The sequence below is a fragment of the Dipodomys merriami genome, unplaced genomic scaffold (genome assembly GCF_024711535.1).
Source record: "Dipodomys merriami isolate MVZ:Mamm:240054 unplaced genomic scaffold, mDipMer1.0.p SCAF_24, whole genome shotgun sequence".
NCBI lineage: Eukaryota > Metazoa > Chordata > Mammalia > Rodentia > Heteromyidae > Dipodomys > Dipodomys merriami.
The window spans coordinates 7,645,581-7,665,213 of NW_027203826.1; the positions used below are offsets into that span (position 1 = coordinate 7,645,581).

General features: G+C 33.5%; 1 protein-coding gene across 3 annotated transcripts in view; it reads left to right on the plus strand.

Moving 5' to 3' along the window:
• The window catches only part of Odr4 (odr-4 GPCR localization factor homolog), a 35,351-nt gene that overhangs the window by 12,231 nt on the left and 3,487 nt on the right, over positions 1 to 19,633 (plus strand). For all 3 annotated transcript variants that reach the window (XM_070034243.1, XM_070034244.1, XM_070034245.1), the window contains 8 exons: positions 1,138 to 1,244; positions 2,967 to 3,003; positions 4,125 to 4,265; positions 4,996 to 5,091; positions 5,415 to 5,480; positions 9,039 to 9,167; positions 10,359 to 10,447; positions 14,532 to 14,719. In XM_070034243.1, coding sequence (XP_069890344.1) covers positions 1,138 to 1,244; positions 2,967 to 3,003; positions 4,125 to 4,265; positions 4,996 to 5,091; positions 5,415 to 5,480; positions 9,039 to 9,167; positions 10,359 to 10,447; positions 14,532 to 14,719 — 853 coding nt within the window. The remainder of the gene's footprint in view (positions 1 to 1,137; positions 1,245 to 2,966; positions 3,004 to 4,124; positions 4,266 to 4,995; positions 5,092 to 5,414; positions 5,481 to 9,038; positions 9,168 to 10,358; positions 10,448 to 14,531; positions 14,720 to 19,633) is intronic.

The window sequence follows — 19,633 nt, forward strand, 5'->3', positions numbered from 1 at the left end:
GGCTCACACCTATATTCTCAGGTACTCAGGAGACTGACATCTCAAGATCATGGTTCGAGGCCTGTCCTTGAGACTCTTTATCTCCAATTAGCCACCAAAAAGCCAGAAGTGGAGCTGTGGCTCAAGTGGTGGAGCACAAACCAGTACCCAAGCCCTGAATTCAAGCCATAGGACCAAAAAAAAAAAAAAAAAAAAAAAAGCAGCTAATTGAACAAGCTGCACTGTTTTGTAGTTACATTTCATCTTCTAACTGAAAATTTCTATTCCGCATTTCATGTAAATTCTAGCTGCCCCAAATTAATTTTTCATGTCCAGTTAATCATTAATGAAAATTATATTTTTTACTTTAAACACAATTTTAATGTAAATCCTATTAAAAGTAAACTATACTGAAATTAAAAAGTGGAGTTGTAGCCCAATCTTTTTTTTTTTTTTTTTGGTTGGTCATGGGGTTTGAACTCTGACTTACAGTTTTCTGAGTTGTTTATTGGAGATGAGTCTCATGGAGTTTCCTTCCTGGGCTGGCTTTGAACCATGCTCCTCAGATCTCAGCCTCTTGAGTAGCTAGGATTACAGGTGTGAGCCACCAGTGCCTGCTAGTTGTAGCCCACTCTTTTTTTTTTCCTTTTTTATTTATTTATTTATTTATTTTTAGTAGCCCACTCTTGAGTGAAAAAGAAAAGGTAAAAGATAGTACCCAGGTACTGAATTCAAGCCCCTCTGCTCCCCCTCCCCAAAGAAGCTGAATGCCAGTGGCTTATTCCTATAATCCTAGCTGCGTAGGAGCCTGATATCTGAGGCTCAAGAATCAAAGCTAGGTTGGGCAGGAAAGTCTGTGAAACTCATCTCTATTTAGCCACCAAAGCCAGAAGTGGAGCTGTGGCTCAAATAGTGTGCTAGCCTTGAGTGAAAAAACTAAGAAATAGTGCTAGTGCTTCCCCCCTCCCCCCCCCCCCCCCGCAAAAAAAGAATCCAAAATGGTTAATATATCAATTCTCTTAGATTTGAAGGAAGTAAAACTCAATAGTAGACATGGAATGTTAAAGCTAAGTGAAGCCTTAGGGACATTGTAATTGTCTTTTCCACTAATTTCATTTTGCATCAAATTAATGTGTGTTTTGTTTTTCTGCCTTTCAGATAATATTTGCTATGGTAAAGTCTATGAATAGAAAAAGATTATGGAGTTTCACCGAGGAGGAAGTCTCAGAACGGGTGCTAGTTCATCTTTGCTCTTCTACAAAAAAGTATCCTTTACTTAAGTGTTTATAATTACAAATATAAGGCACCAAAACAATGTTCACAATATTTTCTTTTTTTAAATTTTTATTTGTTTTTATTGTGAAAATACTGTATTAGAGGGGTTACAATTACATGGGCAAGATAATGAGTACATTTCTTATCAAGCATTGTAGCCTCCTTCTTTGTTTCCCCTTCCCATCCCTTCCCATCCTTCCCCTGCCCCCCCACCCAGTTCTCCCCGCCCCCCCCAAAGTTGTAAAGTTCGTTTTCGACATAACAACTTGTACTTCTCATTGTTGCAATGGGTCCACCTGTATCCCTATTTAAACGACTTGTTCACAGTATTTTCTTAAACATTTATTAATGTCTTCAGTTTTTCATTTCAAACTCAGAGCCTTGAGTTTCTTGGCGGTACTCTACCATTTGAGCCAACTCCAACTACCTTTTTGCTTTTATTTTAGAGTCTAATGGATTTTTCTACTCAGGCTGGTCTTGGATCATAATCATCTGGACCTCAGTTCGCTGAGTAGTTAGGATTATTGGCATTAACTACTAGCACCTAGCTTAAATAATCCCCTTTTTTAAAAAAAATAAAAAATTACAGTCTTCTTTTTGTTTTTGTAAATAATATATAATTTTTATTAGGCCTGTCAATAATAATAATAGTAATAATATTTGAAGAGTTTGAAATAGTAAGGACTGAGGATTAAGTTCTTTGCCAGTCATCTCTACAGACCTTAGTAAGCCTTGTAAGGAGATCTACATGCCTACGGACAGTCAGACTAATGTTTTTTTTGTTTTGTTTTGTTTTTTGCTGGTCCTGGGGCTGAACTCTGGTCCTAGGCACTGTCCCTGAGATTCTTTTGCTCAAGGGGAGTGCTCTACTAACTTGAGCCACACCGCCACTTGGAACTTTTTTGAGTAGTTTATTGGAGATAAGAAGCTCATGGAGTTTCCTACCCAGGCTGGCTTTGAACTACAATCCTTAGATCTCAGCCTCCTGAGTAGTTAGGATTACAGGCATGAGCCACTGGCCCAGCTTTAATGGTTTTATTTTAGTAAAAACATTACCTTTATTCCTTAAAGATAAAATGTGCAGTTCAAAGCATAGATGCACTAAGCTGGACAGTATAGACCTCTTTGAAATCCCTATGACTTTGGCCAGGATTGAGTAAATCTAAAAACCAATTACAAGACCTCCTTAGAGTGTTTCCTCTTTAATGTACCAGGGAAGAACTCCCAAGCAAGAAGCACCCTCACTAAAGGAGTAGCACTCCAAGGGCCCAATAAATTAGGACTCCTTGGAGACAAAATAACGAGTCTTAGTGAAAATGAGCTTTTTATTTACTTGTTATCTACCTGGGAAGTTGCATATGAGTTTTCAACCTAATAGATATTCTAATGCTTGATCCCATCCAAACCAGCACTCTTTTTGCTTTACAAGTCATGTTTGAGGGAAATATTACAAATGCTTCCACTCTATTTTAATTAATAATGTTGAGAAATCCTGGTGTTTTAGAATACCAGGATTACTATATTCTGAACAGTTTATATGTATGTATACATAAACATACCTATACATTTACATATACATCTTTAGCTATATAACGTATTGTGATGTGTAAAAATTCTTGGATGCAGGTACTATTTATTTTTTGGTGGTGTGTATTTTGTTAACTATCAAGAATTAGTTCTTTTTTGTTCATTTATATCCTTAATTAGTAAAGAATATCATGTCGAACTTACGATGTCCATGATCCAAAGGTAAGAAGAATTGATTTTTATTCTTAGAAATGTTTAAAGATTTTTGTTCTGCCAAAGGAGGAGGCTGCAATGCTTGGTAAGAAATGTATGCATTATCCTGCTCATGTAATTGTAGCCCCTCTGTACAGTATGTTCTCAAATAAAATAAAATACAATTTAAAAAAAAAAAAAAAAAGAAAGTAAAAAAAAAAAAAAAGATTTTTGTTTTGCAAACATTAAAAAATTCTCCTTTATATTTAGTTTGAAAAGTTTTCAGTGCTATAATTCCTTATTGCTATCTACAATCACTTTTTTTTCAGAGTATGAGTAATTTTATTACAGTTAAGGAAAAAATTTTAGTTGTTAAAATATTTTTGCTAACTTACATATTTAATCTTACATTTAAGAAGGTGATTATACGGAGCTGGGAAGGTGGCTCAGTGGTAGAGTGCTTGCCTTGCATGCATGAGGCCCTGGGTTCAATTCCTCAGTACCACATAAGCAAAAAGAAAAAAGCCTGAAGTGGCGCTATGGCTCAAGTGGTAGAGCGCTAGCCTTGAGCTGAAATGCTGAGGGACAACGCCCAGGCCCAGAGTTCAGGCCCCACAACCAGACTCAAAAAAAAAAAAATTAAAAAATAAAGAAGGTGATTATAAAAGTGACTGAAAATGTCTTTGTAACTAGCATGCCTAGTCAAAAAGCTACCTGTATTCAGCAGAATCCAGATCATCATTGTGTTAAGATGAAAAAATAGTAACTTTTAAGTTTTGTTAACAAGCAGGGACAAAAAAAGGAGAACATCTGACACCTACTAGAATATATTTACTTGCTACAAATCAGAATTTTTAGAATTGTCACTATAGAGGAGATCAGTAAATGCATGAGGTGTAGAGGAGTTTTCATATTCTAAACCCAGAACTTTCTGTCCTTTTCCTACCTGTCCTTTGGGGGATGACATAGTACTGAATTTAATGTATGCTTTCTTCTCTACTTAGTTTACCCTTTGATCAAGAAATACGACCAAATACTTTGGATATTAGTTTATGCTAGTTGTTAGATTGTATGCTTCCATGATGTTTCATCAATGCATATATTTTATCTAAACTATATCGTCTGTTTTTCTGTTTTATCCCTTGCTTAAGTGTTCACCGAGACCAGCAGATTGGAAGTATCAGAATGGACTGTCCACCTCATGGCTTTCCCTAGAGTGTACTGTTAACATTAACATTCATATCCCACTTTCTACTACTTCTGTCACCTATACTCTGGAGAAAAATACAAAGGTATCAGAGTGGTAACAGTGGTAACAGTGCTTATTTGCTTGACAATCTGCTGCCTGGTTCTGACAGTCATTTCATATCCTCATAATTGTACTACATTTAGAATGATTGTGTTATATCTGAGTAGTTAACAAATTATTCCAACCAGATTAGGAGTGTCAAGTTATAGTAGTATATTTAGCACATAGATGCTTAATTAACATTTGTTAATTAACCTATGTAAAATGTAGCTATATTGTTTAACTCTTATACTTTCTCTTGATACTTATTGGTTTTGTCTTCTTTTTCAAGTCATTTATATTTCTGTAAAGTTTATTTCATTTTTTCAATTATTTTTCCAAATTGAAGAAGGCAAATGATGTTACTTATTTTTCCTCTTTAATGCTGCTTTATATTATTTGTTTGAGGCTCATTTTTTTCTTCCCATACTTTGAACAATAATGGACATGATTAAATTTTGTTATATGATAAAATTCATGTAGCTAATAAAACTGATCTGTGATATATATGTTAACTTAGGACAGTGATTGGAAAAATTATTATGTGAATAAGGTACCAAATGATTAGGGTATAGGTTTTTTTTTAATTATGACTCTTTGAGTAGATTTAAATACTTCAAAACTGAGATTTAAGGCTTTTTAAATTTTCGATGTATTAAGTAGAAAAAAATTGAGCTTAGAGAGTTGGAGATGAAATTATATCTGAAAGATTTCCATGTTATGTTTCTTTTAAGAATGGACTTACACGGTGGGCCAAGCAAATAGAAAATGGTGTTTATTTAATTAATGGAAAAGTTAAAGATGGAGATTGTGATCTATTAGAAGGACAGGTGAGTAAAAGAAAAATTACCTTCTTATGAAATAATTTGTGCTTAGATTTATCTTTTGTACTGGCCATCATGAAAACTGGTTTCATGTACTAATTGATATTCTGATGTAGTTAGAATCATAAAACCTGCATTAGGGTGTGTCATTTTAATTTAGTCTTCATATTATAAACTTCATACTTAATTTTGATTGAAACAAAATGTATTAAGTAATATGTTTGTATAAAAAGGTAAGTGCAAACAAGAAATAAGATTGCTTTTTTTCTCTCAGTTATTTACTATATGTAGAATAGTTTTCTTACAACTATTGTGGTTTTCTTTTTTAGAAAAAATCTAGAGGAAATACTCAAGTAACCAGTCATTCTCTTGATGTTCGAGTACTAACACATTTGGTAAGTATTTTAAATACTACTTATTTAAAATGTGTTATTTTTAACATAGTGATAGTGAAATTGTTTTTGCATTTCAGAGTAAAGAAAAATTTACAGATATAAGAAACTGTATAAAATTTCCAGTTACATGAACGGTACTCCCAAGAAACATTATTTTATTTATGTTTCCCCTAATTTTTAAGTTTTTTATCAATGTATACTAGTTTTAATATATCAATGTATACTAGTTTTAATAGATTAAAGGGCTTTATAAATGTATTTGTTATTTCATGTATGCATAAGTTGTCCTTTGGTATATGATATTCTCTTCTCTTACAATGTCTGCCCCTCTCCCATGGTCCCCTTTATCTTCCTAAATAATTTTCTTTTACTTTTTTTGTTTATTATTTTACATAGATTCCACATGTGAGAAAAAAAACGTGATTTTTGTCTTTGTGGATCTGGCTTATTTTGTTTAATATGATGAACTCTACTTCCATCTATTTTCTGCAGTTGACATAATTTTGATGTGGCTGAATAAAAGTGTGTGTATGTGTATGTATGTATGTATGATGTAGTATGTATATTTGTGTGGTGTTCTTAATCCATTCATCATTGATGATATCTAGACTGACTTCATAACTTTGCTATTGTGACTAGTTCTACAATCAGTCTTTAGGTAACTATATTGTATACTGATAAAAGATTCTCTCACATATGTACTCAGAAGTGGTATACGTGGATCACTGGCTATTTCTATTTTAACTTTATATGGGCCTCCCTTCTGATTTTTTTAGTGGCTGCATTGATTCACACCCTCACTAACAGTAAATGAGAGTTCCCTTTTCCTGCATCCTTGACAGAATTTGTTGTTTTCTTGATAGTAATTCTAACTGTAGTGAGATTGAATCTCAATATAGTATTGCCTTACAATTTCTTTATGACTAAAGATATTAAACAACTTTAATAAAACTGAACATCTCTTCCAATTTAATTTGGAGGCCTCCTTTCTAGTGAGCAGCTTTTTGATATATCAATCTCTAGTACCTCTCAGAGGGGATAAAATAAACATCACTACCAGGACAAACTAGATACAGAAATGCAATTAAAATAAAGCCAACTACTGTATCAGCAATAATCTTAGAAAAGAAGATAGCAAAAATAATATAGAATAATATATGTAATTAAAAATTAATATAATAAAAATAAATGAATAAAATAAAGGAGGGGCTTCATAGATCAGAGAAAAGAAGGAAAAGCAGAGTTAAGAGGAAAAAAATAAGGGAAAGAACATGATAAAATAAAAAGATAAATCTTTACAGTATAAAACATATATAAATAAAATTAGTTAAAGGTAAGAGGAGCCATAGAAATAGAAATGCGGAAGGTATTTTAAAATAAAGTGAAGTAGCCATGGTAGTTTATGTCTGTAATCCTAGCTCCATCTCCCACATACTTTATTGGTATACCAGTGAACTGTACCAGTGACATATCGCTCTTCCAAAAAACAGTATCAACATTGTCACCTTACTGTTTCATTTGATGATGAACAGTTTTTAATGGACCATAGACCTGTAAAATTATATGAACTGTGGCAGATTTTTTTACTAACAAGACCTTAGCCATAGTTAAATTTGAATTCTTAAAAACAACTAATTTTTGCTTGAACTGTATTAGACATTGATTATTAATGCTCTTTTCAGTAATTGTTTACTCATATTTTTGTATTATCATTTTTTTGGTTTCTTCTTGAGTTTATAAGCATATAACACTTCTCTCAAGTTATATTACTTTTGTTTTATTCTCCCAAGCAAAAACACTTATTTATTGATTTATTTCAAGTATACTTGAAATATAAATTATCTTCTTATCATGACCAGTTTTTTTTTCAAATATTACTGTTGACTTTTTCTCCTAGGTATAATCCTTTTTTTTATTGTGGAAATACTGTACAGAGGGGTTACAGTTACATGGGCAAGATAATGAGTACATTTCTTATCAAGCATTGTAGCCTCCTCCTTTGTTTCCCCTTCCCATCCCTTCCCATCCTGACCAGTTTTATTAATCATGCTTTTTATATTCCTTGCGATTATAGGCTGTCAATAAGGGACTTTGTAACATTTCCATGCTCTCTCTGTTTTGGTACATATTAGTATGGTGAGGTTAAAATGTAAAACATCTGAAAACCAAGCAGGAGTGAGTACTCCTTACACTAATGATGGAACTGTGTTATGAAAATAACAACCATTTAATCAGTTTAAAATCATTAATATTTTGTGGTCACACTCATAGTTGACATTCTATTTTTATGGAAACAAACCATAGCATTACATTTAGCATGTGGAAGTTGTGTATTGAAAGTATATAAATAAATGGGAGGGTATACATTGATTATAATTTTACCATATTTATCATGTCCTACTTGGTATACTTATTTTGTGTAGTTCTTTTTTTGTGTGTTTTTGGCCATGGGGCCTGAACTGTGGGTCTGGGCGCTGTCCCTCAGCTCTTCAGCTCAACCACTTGAACCATAGCACCACTTCCAGCTTTTTCTGCTTATGTGGTGGTGAGGAATCAAATCCAGGACCTCATGCATGCAAGGCAAGCACTCTACTACTGAACCACCTTCCCAGCCCCTTTTGTGTAGTTCTCATAGACACTTGGTATCTCCTACTATACTATGTTTCTCTGCATTTTTAATAAGTTTTTTTAAATTGTGAAAATACTGTACAGAGGGGTTAACAGTTACATGAGCAAGGTAATGAGTACATTTCTTATCAAGCATTGTTGCCTCCTTTGTTTTTCTCTTACCATCAATTCCCTCCCACCTCCACAACTACACTCCCCCACACCTAAATTGTAAAGTTGGTTTTAACATAGTGTCTTGTACATCTCATTGTTACAATGGATCAACCTGTATCCCTATTTAAACATTCCACCTCACCCCAGTTAGAATGACTATAATAAAGAACTCTAATAACAACAGATGCTGGAGGGGATGTGGCCAGAAGGGAACCCTACTGCATTGTTGGTGGGAGTGTAAAATTGTTCACCACTTTGGAAAGCAGTATGGAGGTTCCTCAAAAGACTCCACATAGAACTCCCTTATGACCCAGCAATCCCACTCTTGTGCATTTACCCAAATGATCACAAACAAGACCATACTAAAGCTATCAGCACAACTAATGTCTCTGCATTTTTTATCTTCACACTGCTTACCAGACTAATCAGTAAATAATGCATTTCTTAGTGAATATTTTGCAGATTGATACTTTGGATGTCTTTGTTAATAAAAACATATTTATATGTAGTTAGGCGTGATTTCAACTTACATTCAAAATGGTTATAAAATATAACTCTTAAAGAGAAATATTAAGGTTTTTAAATAATTTATGGAGACTATTTAAAATAGTCTTGACTTAGTAAAAATTTCCTTTCATCTCAGCAGCTGTGATACCCAAGTGGTTAAAATGTTATTTTTAAAAATTTCCATCTCCTAAACATGATTTATGTAATGTTTTAATGCCATATAGTTAATTATTGTTGGTTGTCAAGACTGAAACGAAGTTTATCTTTCAGCTCTTGAATTCAGACCACAGATCCACAGCCACAGTCCAGACATGCAGTGGTTCTATAAACCTTAAGGGTGCTGTAAAATGCAGAGCGTACATTCACAGCAACAGGCCCAAAGTGAAAGATGCTGTACAGGTATGGAAGGAGTGTTGTTGGCATATGAAAAGTGAAAGCAGGTCAGCATAGCTACTCAAAATCCTAAAATTTTAGTTGATGAAGACCCAAACAGCTAGACAATAAAATATACTATGTAATTGATTCTAAGATTTCCACATACACACCATTTACTTATTCATCTTTATAATGCTAGAGGTTTAGGAAATACTCCATACTTGAATCATATTAGCATGTTTAAAATGCTTACTGTTGGGAAAACTGAATATATTTTTTATTGACATCATTTAGTTGTTTAAGGGGGTTTCATTTTACCAAGTCCATTTAGAAAGCTCAATTTATTTATTTATGTATTTATTTTATTTTTGTCAGTCCTGGGGCTTGAACTCTGGGCCTGGGCTCTGTCCCTCAGCTCTTCAGCCCAAGGCTAGTGCTCTACCGCTTGAGCCACGACGCCACTTCCTGCTTTTTCTGTTAATGTAGTGCTGAGGAATCGAATCCAGGATGTCTGAGCCACCTTACCAGCCCATCTTAAAAAAGAAAATATTTATAAACTGGCTACTTGTGGCTTGTGCCTGCAATTCTAGGTACTCAGGAGACAGAAAACAGGTGGATCACAATTTGAGGCTAGCTCAGGCAGAAAGTTTACAAAATGTCATTTCAACCAATAGCTGGGTGTGGTAGAATGCGTTTATCATCCTATCTGTGTGAGAATCTGATATTTTGAGGATTATGATTCCAGGTAAGTCCAGGCAAAAACGTATACAAGACCTCATTTCAAAAGGAAAGTTTGAGCATGCTGGTATATGTCTGTCATCTCAACTGTGGCAGGAACCATAAACAGGAGGATGGTGGTCCAGGTCAGCCTGGGCAAAAAAAAAAAAAAAAAAAGAGTTACTAGATATTAGATAGTGTTCTACAGTTTACAAGTTGAAAAAGTATGATTGGTAGTTATGTAATAAAAACACATGGAATGCTGGCAAGATTCGTTTAGATTTGTTTTTAATTTACTATTTAGATGAGATTAAGCAAATTTGTCAATCATTACACTATAAATGTGTTAGCCTTGTTAACTTAAGGGACATAATAAATAGAGTGATGTGTAAGATATTTAGTAGACATAATATAGATAATCAAATAATTGTGTTCTTATTTAATTAATGCAAACCTGAAGTATTTATTTCTTTGTTTTTGTTTCTTTTTTCTCTATAGGCAGTGAAGAGAGATATATTGAACACAGTTGCTGATCGTTGTGAAATACTATTTGAAGATCTGCTTTTGAATGAAATATCAGAAAAAAAAGTTATGAGTATAAAATAAGTACTTTTATTCGATGCTGAGTATAAAATCAGTACTTTTATTTCAAGTATTTATTTTGATACAATAAGATCGCAATATATAAGGGATATGCCATCGCTTACAGTGTTCTTTAGAACAGAATGACATCTTTTATTATTCTAAGATAATTTTTCGGTTGTTTCCTTCCAGAACAGTTTTAACACTTTATAATGGCCGATCTGTCAATATTTAACTATTTTGGGACAATTTTTTAAAAATCTTGTTTTTTTAGTGAACACTACCAACATTTTAAAGTCACAATTTTGTGGGGTTTTTTTGGTCATGGGGCCTGAACTCTGGGCCTGGGTGCTGTCCCTCAGTTCTTCAGCACAAAACTATTTGAGCCACAGCTCCACATCTGGCTTTTTCTGCTTATGTCATGCTGAGGAATCGAACCCAGGGCCTCATGCATGCAAAGCAAACAGTCTACCACTGAGCCACCTTCCCAGCACCATGAGGTTTTTAAATACCTGATCTTTTTGAAGAACTTACGTATAATCAAAGTATTAACATATCACTTTTGAGTATCACATAGCAAACAGGTCCTCTAGTAGGCACTATTTGTAAAATACATTAATTTACATGCTTTCTAGCATGTAAAGGTCTAATAGACCTTCTTAGTTTGAAAATCAAGGTTGAGTCAGTGTCTTACCCGTTAGTAACTATTCTATCTATATATTAGGTTTGATAGACTAATATTAACCCCATCTATATTTTTACATGTTACATCTTTGAGATTGCCTTTCCATATTTAACAAATAGTCCTGAAGTTCCAATTACTATAGTATACAAATTTGATGAAATATGAATTTTAATCATACATGAAGCAATTGTTTTGAAATGATATGAAGCCTGTGTTTATTCCCAACAAGAAGAACAACAAAATATACATAAGACAAAGCAAAAAGAACACAAACATAGTTACAGAAATAAGAGAATTGGGTAAAAGCAGATTACCTAAGACTTACAACATCCTTATGCAAAAGAGAATTAACCAGGATCCCATGAAAAGAACTTTAATCCCTTTTGAGGACCTGTCTCCAAGTGACTAAGGACCTATTAGACCTTACAAGTTGTGCTTCCCAATATCACCTTATTGAAGACTAGGCTCCCAATATGTGGACTATTGGAAAATAAACCATGTCAAAACCATGTCAGATTCTGCGTCTCTTCTGCTACTAGCATAGTGACCTCCCAGAAATGATCCTGCCTCCATAAGCTCCATTTTTTTAAAGTGTAAAACAAGAATTGTAATAGCTGCTTTTGGAAGCTATGAGATTAAAATAGATGATTTTGTAAAGTCTCATATTCAGGCTAATATATGCCAAACCTTGAGTAACAGTAATTGCTACTGTAGCCAGGAAGCAGTGGGTAAAGTAGTAGGAGATATTCAAGGACACACCTCTAGTGACCAAGTCTTCTTCTGAGTAGGCCCCACACTAGTTTCTGCTACCTCCTCATAATGTTACCTCATATTATGAATCCATCAATGTATTAGACCATATCCCTTTCAATCAATTTATTTTTCAAAAGTCCCATTTTTATTAACATTAACATTGGGGACCATATCTTTACCATACACAATGGTTCTTTCTGTTGTTGTTTTTTTTTATTTTTTTATTTTTTGGTTGGTCATGGGGCTTGAACTCTGGGTCTGGGTGCTGACCCTCAGCTCTTCAACTCAAGGCGAGTACTCTACCACTTGAGCTACAGCACCACTTCTGGTTTTCTCATAGTTAATTGAAGATAAGAGTCGCAAAGACTTTCCTGCTGGGCTGGCTTTGAACCGGGATCCTCAAATAGCCTCCTGAGTAGCTAGGATTACAGGCATGAGCCACTGGCACCCAGCTTCTGTAGTTATTGTTATTGTTTTGTTTGTTTATGTATCTGTCATGGGCCCTGATCATTTTACTCAGTATATCTTTCTTAAATGTTATGATCTTGCAGATACGGTAAGATGTATAATGATTATCTTGTAATCTACCTAATTACAGATGTTAACTTTATATTTCCAATGTTTATTATAGACATATTCTTGGAATTCTTTTTTTTTTATTCTTGGAATTCTTACTGTTCATATTGAAAGACTTGGTTTTTCAATGAAATAAGTAAAATGTGGGAATGCCAATCAGTGCTTTTACTTAGAGTGCTTTTATCTGATTCCCCTTAAAATGTATGCCAGATCTTCCCTATTATTTGTTGTAAGTCTTCATTCAGTTCTTCCCTGTGTACTGTGATAGGAGGATCCTCCCTTGATTACAAAATAGAGGTCATGATTAGGTCATTAATCATGAAATCTTTTCATCCTTACATCACTATTTATTCATGTACTTATCCTTTCAAAATATTTGTAATCTTTTGCCTGTACCACATTTCTATTGCCTGATCATACTTCTTATCCCTTTGTGTGCTTTTGCTCTTAGATTTAGCTTACATATCACGTTTCCTATATAATGGTTTCTATGTGCCAGGATTCTATTTTTAACCAGTAGCAACCCATTCTTTATAAAGTTGGCTTAAATTGAAAAAGATTTCCTGTTTGGTCTTACTCAAGTTATATTGAACTGAATACTCTGTTGGGGGATAGTCCTAAGGGACTCTTCCCTCCCCCAAATGATCCTTTTTCCCATTTTAAATCTCAAACCCACTGAAAAAATTGGTCTTATTTAGGCACTAAAATGCTATCTCTTATATATGTGTGTATGTATGTATGTATGTATGTATGTATGTATGTATGTATGTATGTATGTATGTATGTATAATACTAGAAGTCAGAGTCTAGTGCCTGCTAGGCAGGTGCTGTACCAATTGCGTCACACTCTCAGCCATATAGTTGATCTTAACATATCAAGAGTTTAAAAAAATCACCAGTTTAATAACTTGTAACATTATAATTGATTTTAAGATATGAAAATAAAAGAAAAATTGAGTTTAATAATAGAAGTATATCTTGAAGTTTTTGTCTTAAGATGCTTCAAATATTGATTGCTTACAATAGAATATATCTGTTATCGACATGTAGACTCTTTACATGGTGCAGTACAAATTGCAGTCATGTAGTTGTACAGCTAGGAGGCAGTCTGGTCAAAGAGGAAAATTATGCTCTCAGTTCTTACTGAGAGAAATAAATAAAATAATACACAGAATCTAGAAGAAACTTAAGTCATGACATTTAAGGACTTGTTCTTTATCTTAGTTTTGTATGTAAAGCTAAAGCATTTCTCTGATAATATTACTATTGAAATGAGCCAGTTTTCTACTTACTCTTTTCTGCTCAATTAAACAGTAATGATGTGCTTATTTGAGCTAATGCCTTTATATTAGAAATTTGGGGACAATATATTATTCTAACTTGTAAGTATCCAAAAAATGTAGTTAAGTTATTCATTAGTTTTGTAATTCAGATTTTTTCCTCAATACCTTTTACCAAAACATTATAAGCATACTAGAAAGAATAGCAATAGAGAAGTTTAAAAAGCAAGCTAGCCAAGTGTTTTGCTGTACTGGCATAATCCCATTAGGAAAACCAAAAAGCAGCTGTTGAGTTCAAGGCCAGCCTGGGCTATGTTTTGAGCCAGACTGATTCTCTCAAAAGTAAAGGAAAAGAAAGTAAGATGGAGTTGTTACAAAATATATGCTTAGTGTCTTAAACACATTTCATAGTTAGTATGATGACAATAGTATGTCCTATATACTTCCTATAGATAGGCCCCAATTTTACTGCAAATATGCATGAATAAGGGAAAAGTTGGCTGTAAAATTTAAGAATTCTTGAGTATTCCATCATAGGATGTTATTTAAGCAAGAATGTGTAATCATCAGCAACTTTATCTTTAAGGTAATGGTAAATTTTTAAGTTTTATAGAAGTGTCCTTTAAGTTCTTAATGAAGCCAAGAAAATTGAGTTAAAATAGAACTCAGTAGTGTGATACCAATCATAAATGCATTGTAATCTCAAGCTTTTTTTTCTGTTACTGTTTTCATCTACTTCTAAAATATGTACCAGTGAAAGATTTATCTAAATATTGATACTGTTCTCTCTCCTTTAGATTCTGAGAAAGAGTTCCACATCCTCCCTCACCGAGTTTTTGTCCCCATTCCTGGTTCTACTGTAATGTTCTGTGATTATAAATTTGGTGATGAGTCAGCTGAAGAAATCAGAGACCATTTTATAGAAATGTTAGATCAGATGATTCAACTAGATGATTTGGAAGTTGCAGAGGATATAAACACAGGTAAGTAAGAATCTAATTAGAATACAGCTGACCTCACTGATAAGATGTCTGGATTAAATTTCATGTGTTTAGATTTCCATGAAGCTAACTCTGAGATTTCATAATACTAAGACAATTAAAATTAATCTGATGAGTTTCTCTCTGTATAAATAAGCATACATTGTTTTCTTTGGAAATTGTATCACACTTTAAGATAATTCAGGTTTTTTTAAGTCCAGCAAGTGGATTTTGGTAAGATAAATTTAGCCTTAAATAGATGAAAGCTTGTAGCTTTTAGGTATTATTTTAGTATAACAGAAAAGTTTTCTCAAAAGTCATCTAACTAGGGGCTAGGAAGGTGGCTCAGTGGTAGAGTGCTTGCTTAAAATGCATGAGGCCCTGGGTTTGATTCCTTAGTACCAGATAAGCAGAAAAAGCTGGAAGAAGCACTGTGGCTCAAGTGGTAGAGCACTAGGCTTGAGCTGAAATGCTGAGGGACAGTGCTCAGGCCCAGAGTTCAGGCCCTACAACTGGCCAAAAAAAAAAAAAAAGTCATCTAACTATTGGCTTCAGTATCTTATCAAATGTTTAAAACTTTATTAAACATTTTCTATATAATTTGCTTTTCTTCATATTCTCATCATTTAATTGGGACATTAAAGTGAAATGTGCAGTTCCAAACATCAGTACAAGAGAATTTTTATAGTATATGGATTCGTTATCCATTCACACAGGATATTCTTTTCCTAGCCATCATTTCAAAATACATGACCTCTCATTTTGGAAGTTTTGCTTTGTTATTATTTTAATTTTTAAAAAATTTATAGTGAGCACAAGGTATAAAGTATATCCATGAATGAATATATATGGGGAAAGTTTTCCTGAAATATTTAAAAGTATGTAATAACAATTATTAGTAATTCTCACTAAGTACTGAGTAAAAAGCAACTTATCCTTTTGGAAAGTTGTGATATCATAGCATAAAATTCTAAGTGTACTCTGACTTGCACACTGACTTAACTTTATGTTACTCTAAATTGTTGTTAATTCATTTATACTTTAACATTTTGCATAGTAATGAGTATATTCCAAGAAATGTATCGTTTCAGTTTCATTATGGTATAGGTCATTCATTCAACAAGTTGCAGTCTTGGCAGGTAGACAATATACGTGAAGGTGATGCCAGCTTAATTTGCCATCCTTTGCCCCTCTCATTGGTGATGATTAAATCTACAGCTTCACACAGCTTGGGCAAATGCTGTATCACTAAACTACAATCCAAGCTCTATCATTTTGTGTGCTATACTTTCACATAACTAGTAGTGTATTAAGGTTTATTTATACCAGCAAACCCACAAACCTTTAAGTTAAAGGTTATTCTGTAACATTGTGATTGCTGCAAAAGCTACAACCTAACTAGACAATGGAAACTTTCAGCTCCATTGTTATGTTATGTGACCTGGACCATCACATTTGTCACTGACTGAAACATTGGTATGCAGACATTATTTATATAGAACTTTACTTTTGGTGAAAATGTTAGAAAACATATTTTCTAAAATGAAATATGCATTAGGTTAGAATGATATCGACACCTTATTAAATACTGAAGTTCAGAATTATAATGAAAAAGTAGTTATAATGAAATTATAATGTGTAAATAATGTTAAAGTATAATGTTTCAGTCTTATAATTTGTATCAGTTCTTCTGAAGTTTGAATTAGGTATTCTTTATAAAAATAAGTCTCAAAATACTTCAGATTGAGTTCACATTCAAAAGTTGAGGGTCTGGAGTATGGTTCAAGTGGTAGAGTACTTGTCTACTAAGTGCAAAATTTAAATCCTGCTCAAACCACTAGGGGAAGAAAAAAGGCAAAAATTGAAATAACATGTTTATGAGCATTAAACTTTTAAGTGGCTTTAATATTTGTAACTCTTTGATTACTATTTTTTTGTTCTGTAATGTTGTTGACTAGTTGCTATGTTTAAAATACATATTTTGCCAAATGAGGTAAATGACTTAAGGGATGAGAACAATTTGTTTGTCAAAATGACTCATTTGTGGTGAGGATAACTGGCTTTAACATTTCTTAGATGTGTTAGTCATCTCCTAGTACACATTAATTTAGATGTACTTTGTCCATAGTATCAGATGAAAAAAATTTTGAAACCACACTTCAAAATCTGTTAGCTGACAATTTTGTCTTGGTATTAAAGTCAAATTTATTTTTTTCTTTTAAAATAATTGTTGTATTTTTGTTCTTTTTAAAATTATTGTTTAAAATTATTATTTTCTTTTTTAAGTTATTAAGTAGTTACATAAAGGGTTTATTGTTCCAAAAGTCAGCTTATAAGTACAGTGCTTCTTGGTCAGTATTACCCTTCCATCATTCTCTCCTTTTTCCTCCACTCCAGTCTCTACTCTCAAGTTACACAGTTAATTTTTTAGATAGTGTGCATTGAATCTAGTGACTACATTTGCACACCTTTCCTCCTTCCATTCCTGTGCCTCCTTTTGTCTCCCCCAACACGCATTTCCACTTTCTAGTATTCATGATGATAAACTGTAGTTTTGTTGTTAAGGGGACTTTTGCCTTTGGATTCTTCCCCTAAGAATACCCTCCTTTTTTTCAGTTGATTTGTTTGTAAATGCATTGAGCCCTGCATATGTTTTCATGCATGGTTGCCAAGTTTATTTTTTGTTAGTTAAATAGTTAGTAATACTTTCAGTGCTGGAGATCAAACCAAGGGTCTTGAGAATGGTAGGCAGATACTCTCCCATTGAGCTACACTTCCAGCCCTTGACCATTTGACACATGTATGTAGCCCAGGCTCTCTTTGAAGGCTTCCCTGCCTCAGCCTCCTCAGTGCTTATATTATAGGTGTGTATACATATAAAATATATTTTATGTCAGATTGCCGACTACAGTGGTACAGTGATAAGGAACAATAACCAATTTAAAAAATGCAACTCCTATTATTTTAAAGTTTTATATAATCCTGCCTACCTATCAGCAGCTTAGAATAAATTTAAATATGTCTCTAACTTTGTATATATGTGTGGCCCCTTTTCTCTTGTTGATAGTTGCTTTTTTATATGATTATTGTGGGACTTGTCTAAATTTATTACTGCTTGTTTTTTAAGGAATGATTAAAGTCTTATTTCCTATCAACTCATGTTATTTGTATATGAATTTCAGATAACATATTAAAAATTTGGTAAAGAGACACAGTACCTGAGATTTGAATGTAAAACCTTTAAACCCTCACCAGAAAAAAAGGACATATTGTTATTCTTTCTTGAAAATTTTTTGCTTTAATAAAATTCATGTGTATTAAATCACATAAATTTATGTGACAGCTTAAAATTATTTTGAAAGGCAGTAGAATGTCTTTTCTAGAGGAAAATTAACTTGTGCTGGAATTATATAATAGCATGATCTTCACCTATAACAATCTTAAATGTATCCTGTAATTTGTATAATTATGAATTGGTATAATTCATACTTCATCCCATATCTTGTTCAATTGATACAAGGATATTACTAGCACAGAGATGAAAAATTAACAGATAGTTGCTAATAGAGGAACCACAGTTGTTTGTTTGACATGTTCAACTTTCAGTCTTAAGAGACTGACGTTGGAAGAAATTTGAAGCCATTGGTACAATTGTAGTCTAGAACTAAGTTGTTATAACCCTTAAGAAAATTAGGAAAAGTGCAACCTATGGAAATACTGAATATTGTAGAAATATTTATTAGTGTGAATTTGTTCTCCTTTGGGATTTATTTGATACAAAGACCGAAGAAAAGCCAAGAGGGCTACTAGGGATGTAGCTTAGTGGTAGAGCATTTGCTTAACCTCCAGCACGATTAAAACAAAACAAAACAAAACAAAAAACAACTTATGGTGGTTGAGGAGGAAAAATAACAAATGTTGGTACCCTTGATTTTAAGAAAGTAGGTCCTTATGCATATTTCTGAAAATCAGTAAACTTCCTTTTCCTGAGAAATTAATGAATGATAGGTATTTTTTTTGTCCAGTTTGATAGCACAGATTTCTATTTCAGTAAGTTTATATGTATCATCCTTGTAAACCTGTACTACTATGATAGGATACAAAGATGTCTATGAGGACATTTTAAATGAAAACAATAGACTATTTAAATTTAAGCAATAGTATTTCCTATACTTTGTTCTGTGGTTTGTTTATTCTCTTTTTCTTTGTCTGTGTAAATAAGAGCATCAATCTGAAGTAAGTTCCTTTGGATTCTATAAAGCAGCAATGTACTTGTCCAGTGAATGGGAATAGGTAGAAAAAGGAACTGGTCAGGCTCCAAGAGTATTGTAGTCCTACTTCAATTTGAATAGGAGCACTTTCACCTAGTTTATATACTGAGATTTTCTGTCAGATTTCATCTGTTTTCATAGTATTCTTGAACACTGCAGTAAAATATGCACTGGATGGTAGGATCTCATTTATTAGCAGTTCAAACATTTTTAATTAGTTTTAAGCAAACTCAGATAAGAAAATGTAGATTACTGGGGCCGGGAAGGTGGCTCAGTGGTAGAGCGCTTGCCTTGCATGCATGAGGCCCTGGGTTTGATTCCCCAGCACCACATAAGCAAAAAGAAAAAAGCCGGAAGTGGCGCTGTGGCTCAAGTGGTAGAGCGCTAGCCTTGAGCTGAAGAGCTGAGGGACAGCGCCCAGGCCCCACAACCGGACCCCCCTACCCCCCCCCCAAAAAAAGAAAATGTAGATTACTGTCTGCATAGTGAAGTGGAAAGAGAACTTTTGTGTTGCATCCTTAGGTAACTATGCATGACTCTCATATACTTTAACCTCTTTGGTTCTACTTCCTTTGTAAAATAAGATGACATAGTTGTCTTGCTTCACAATCAGAGTGGTTTTAAGGTCAAGTTTCTTATGTTTTGT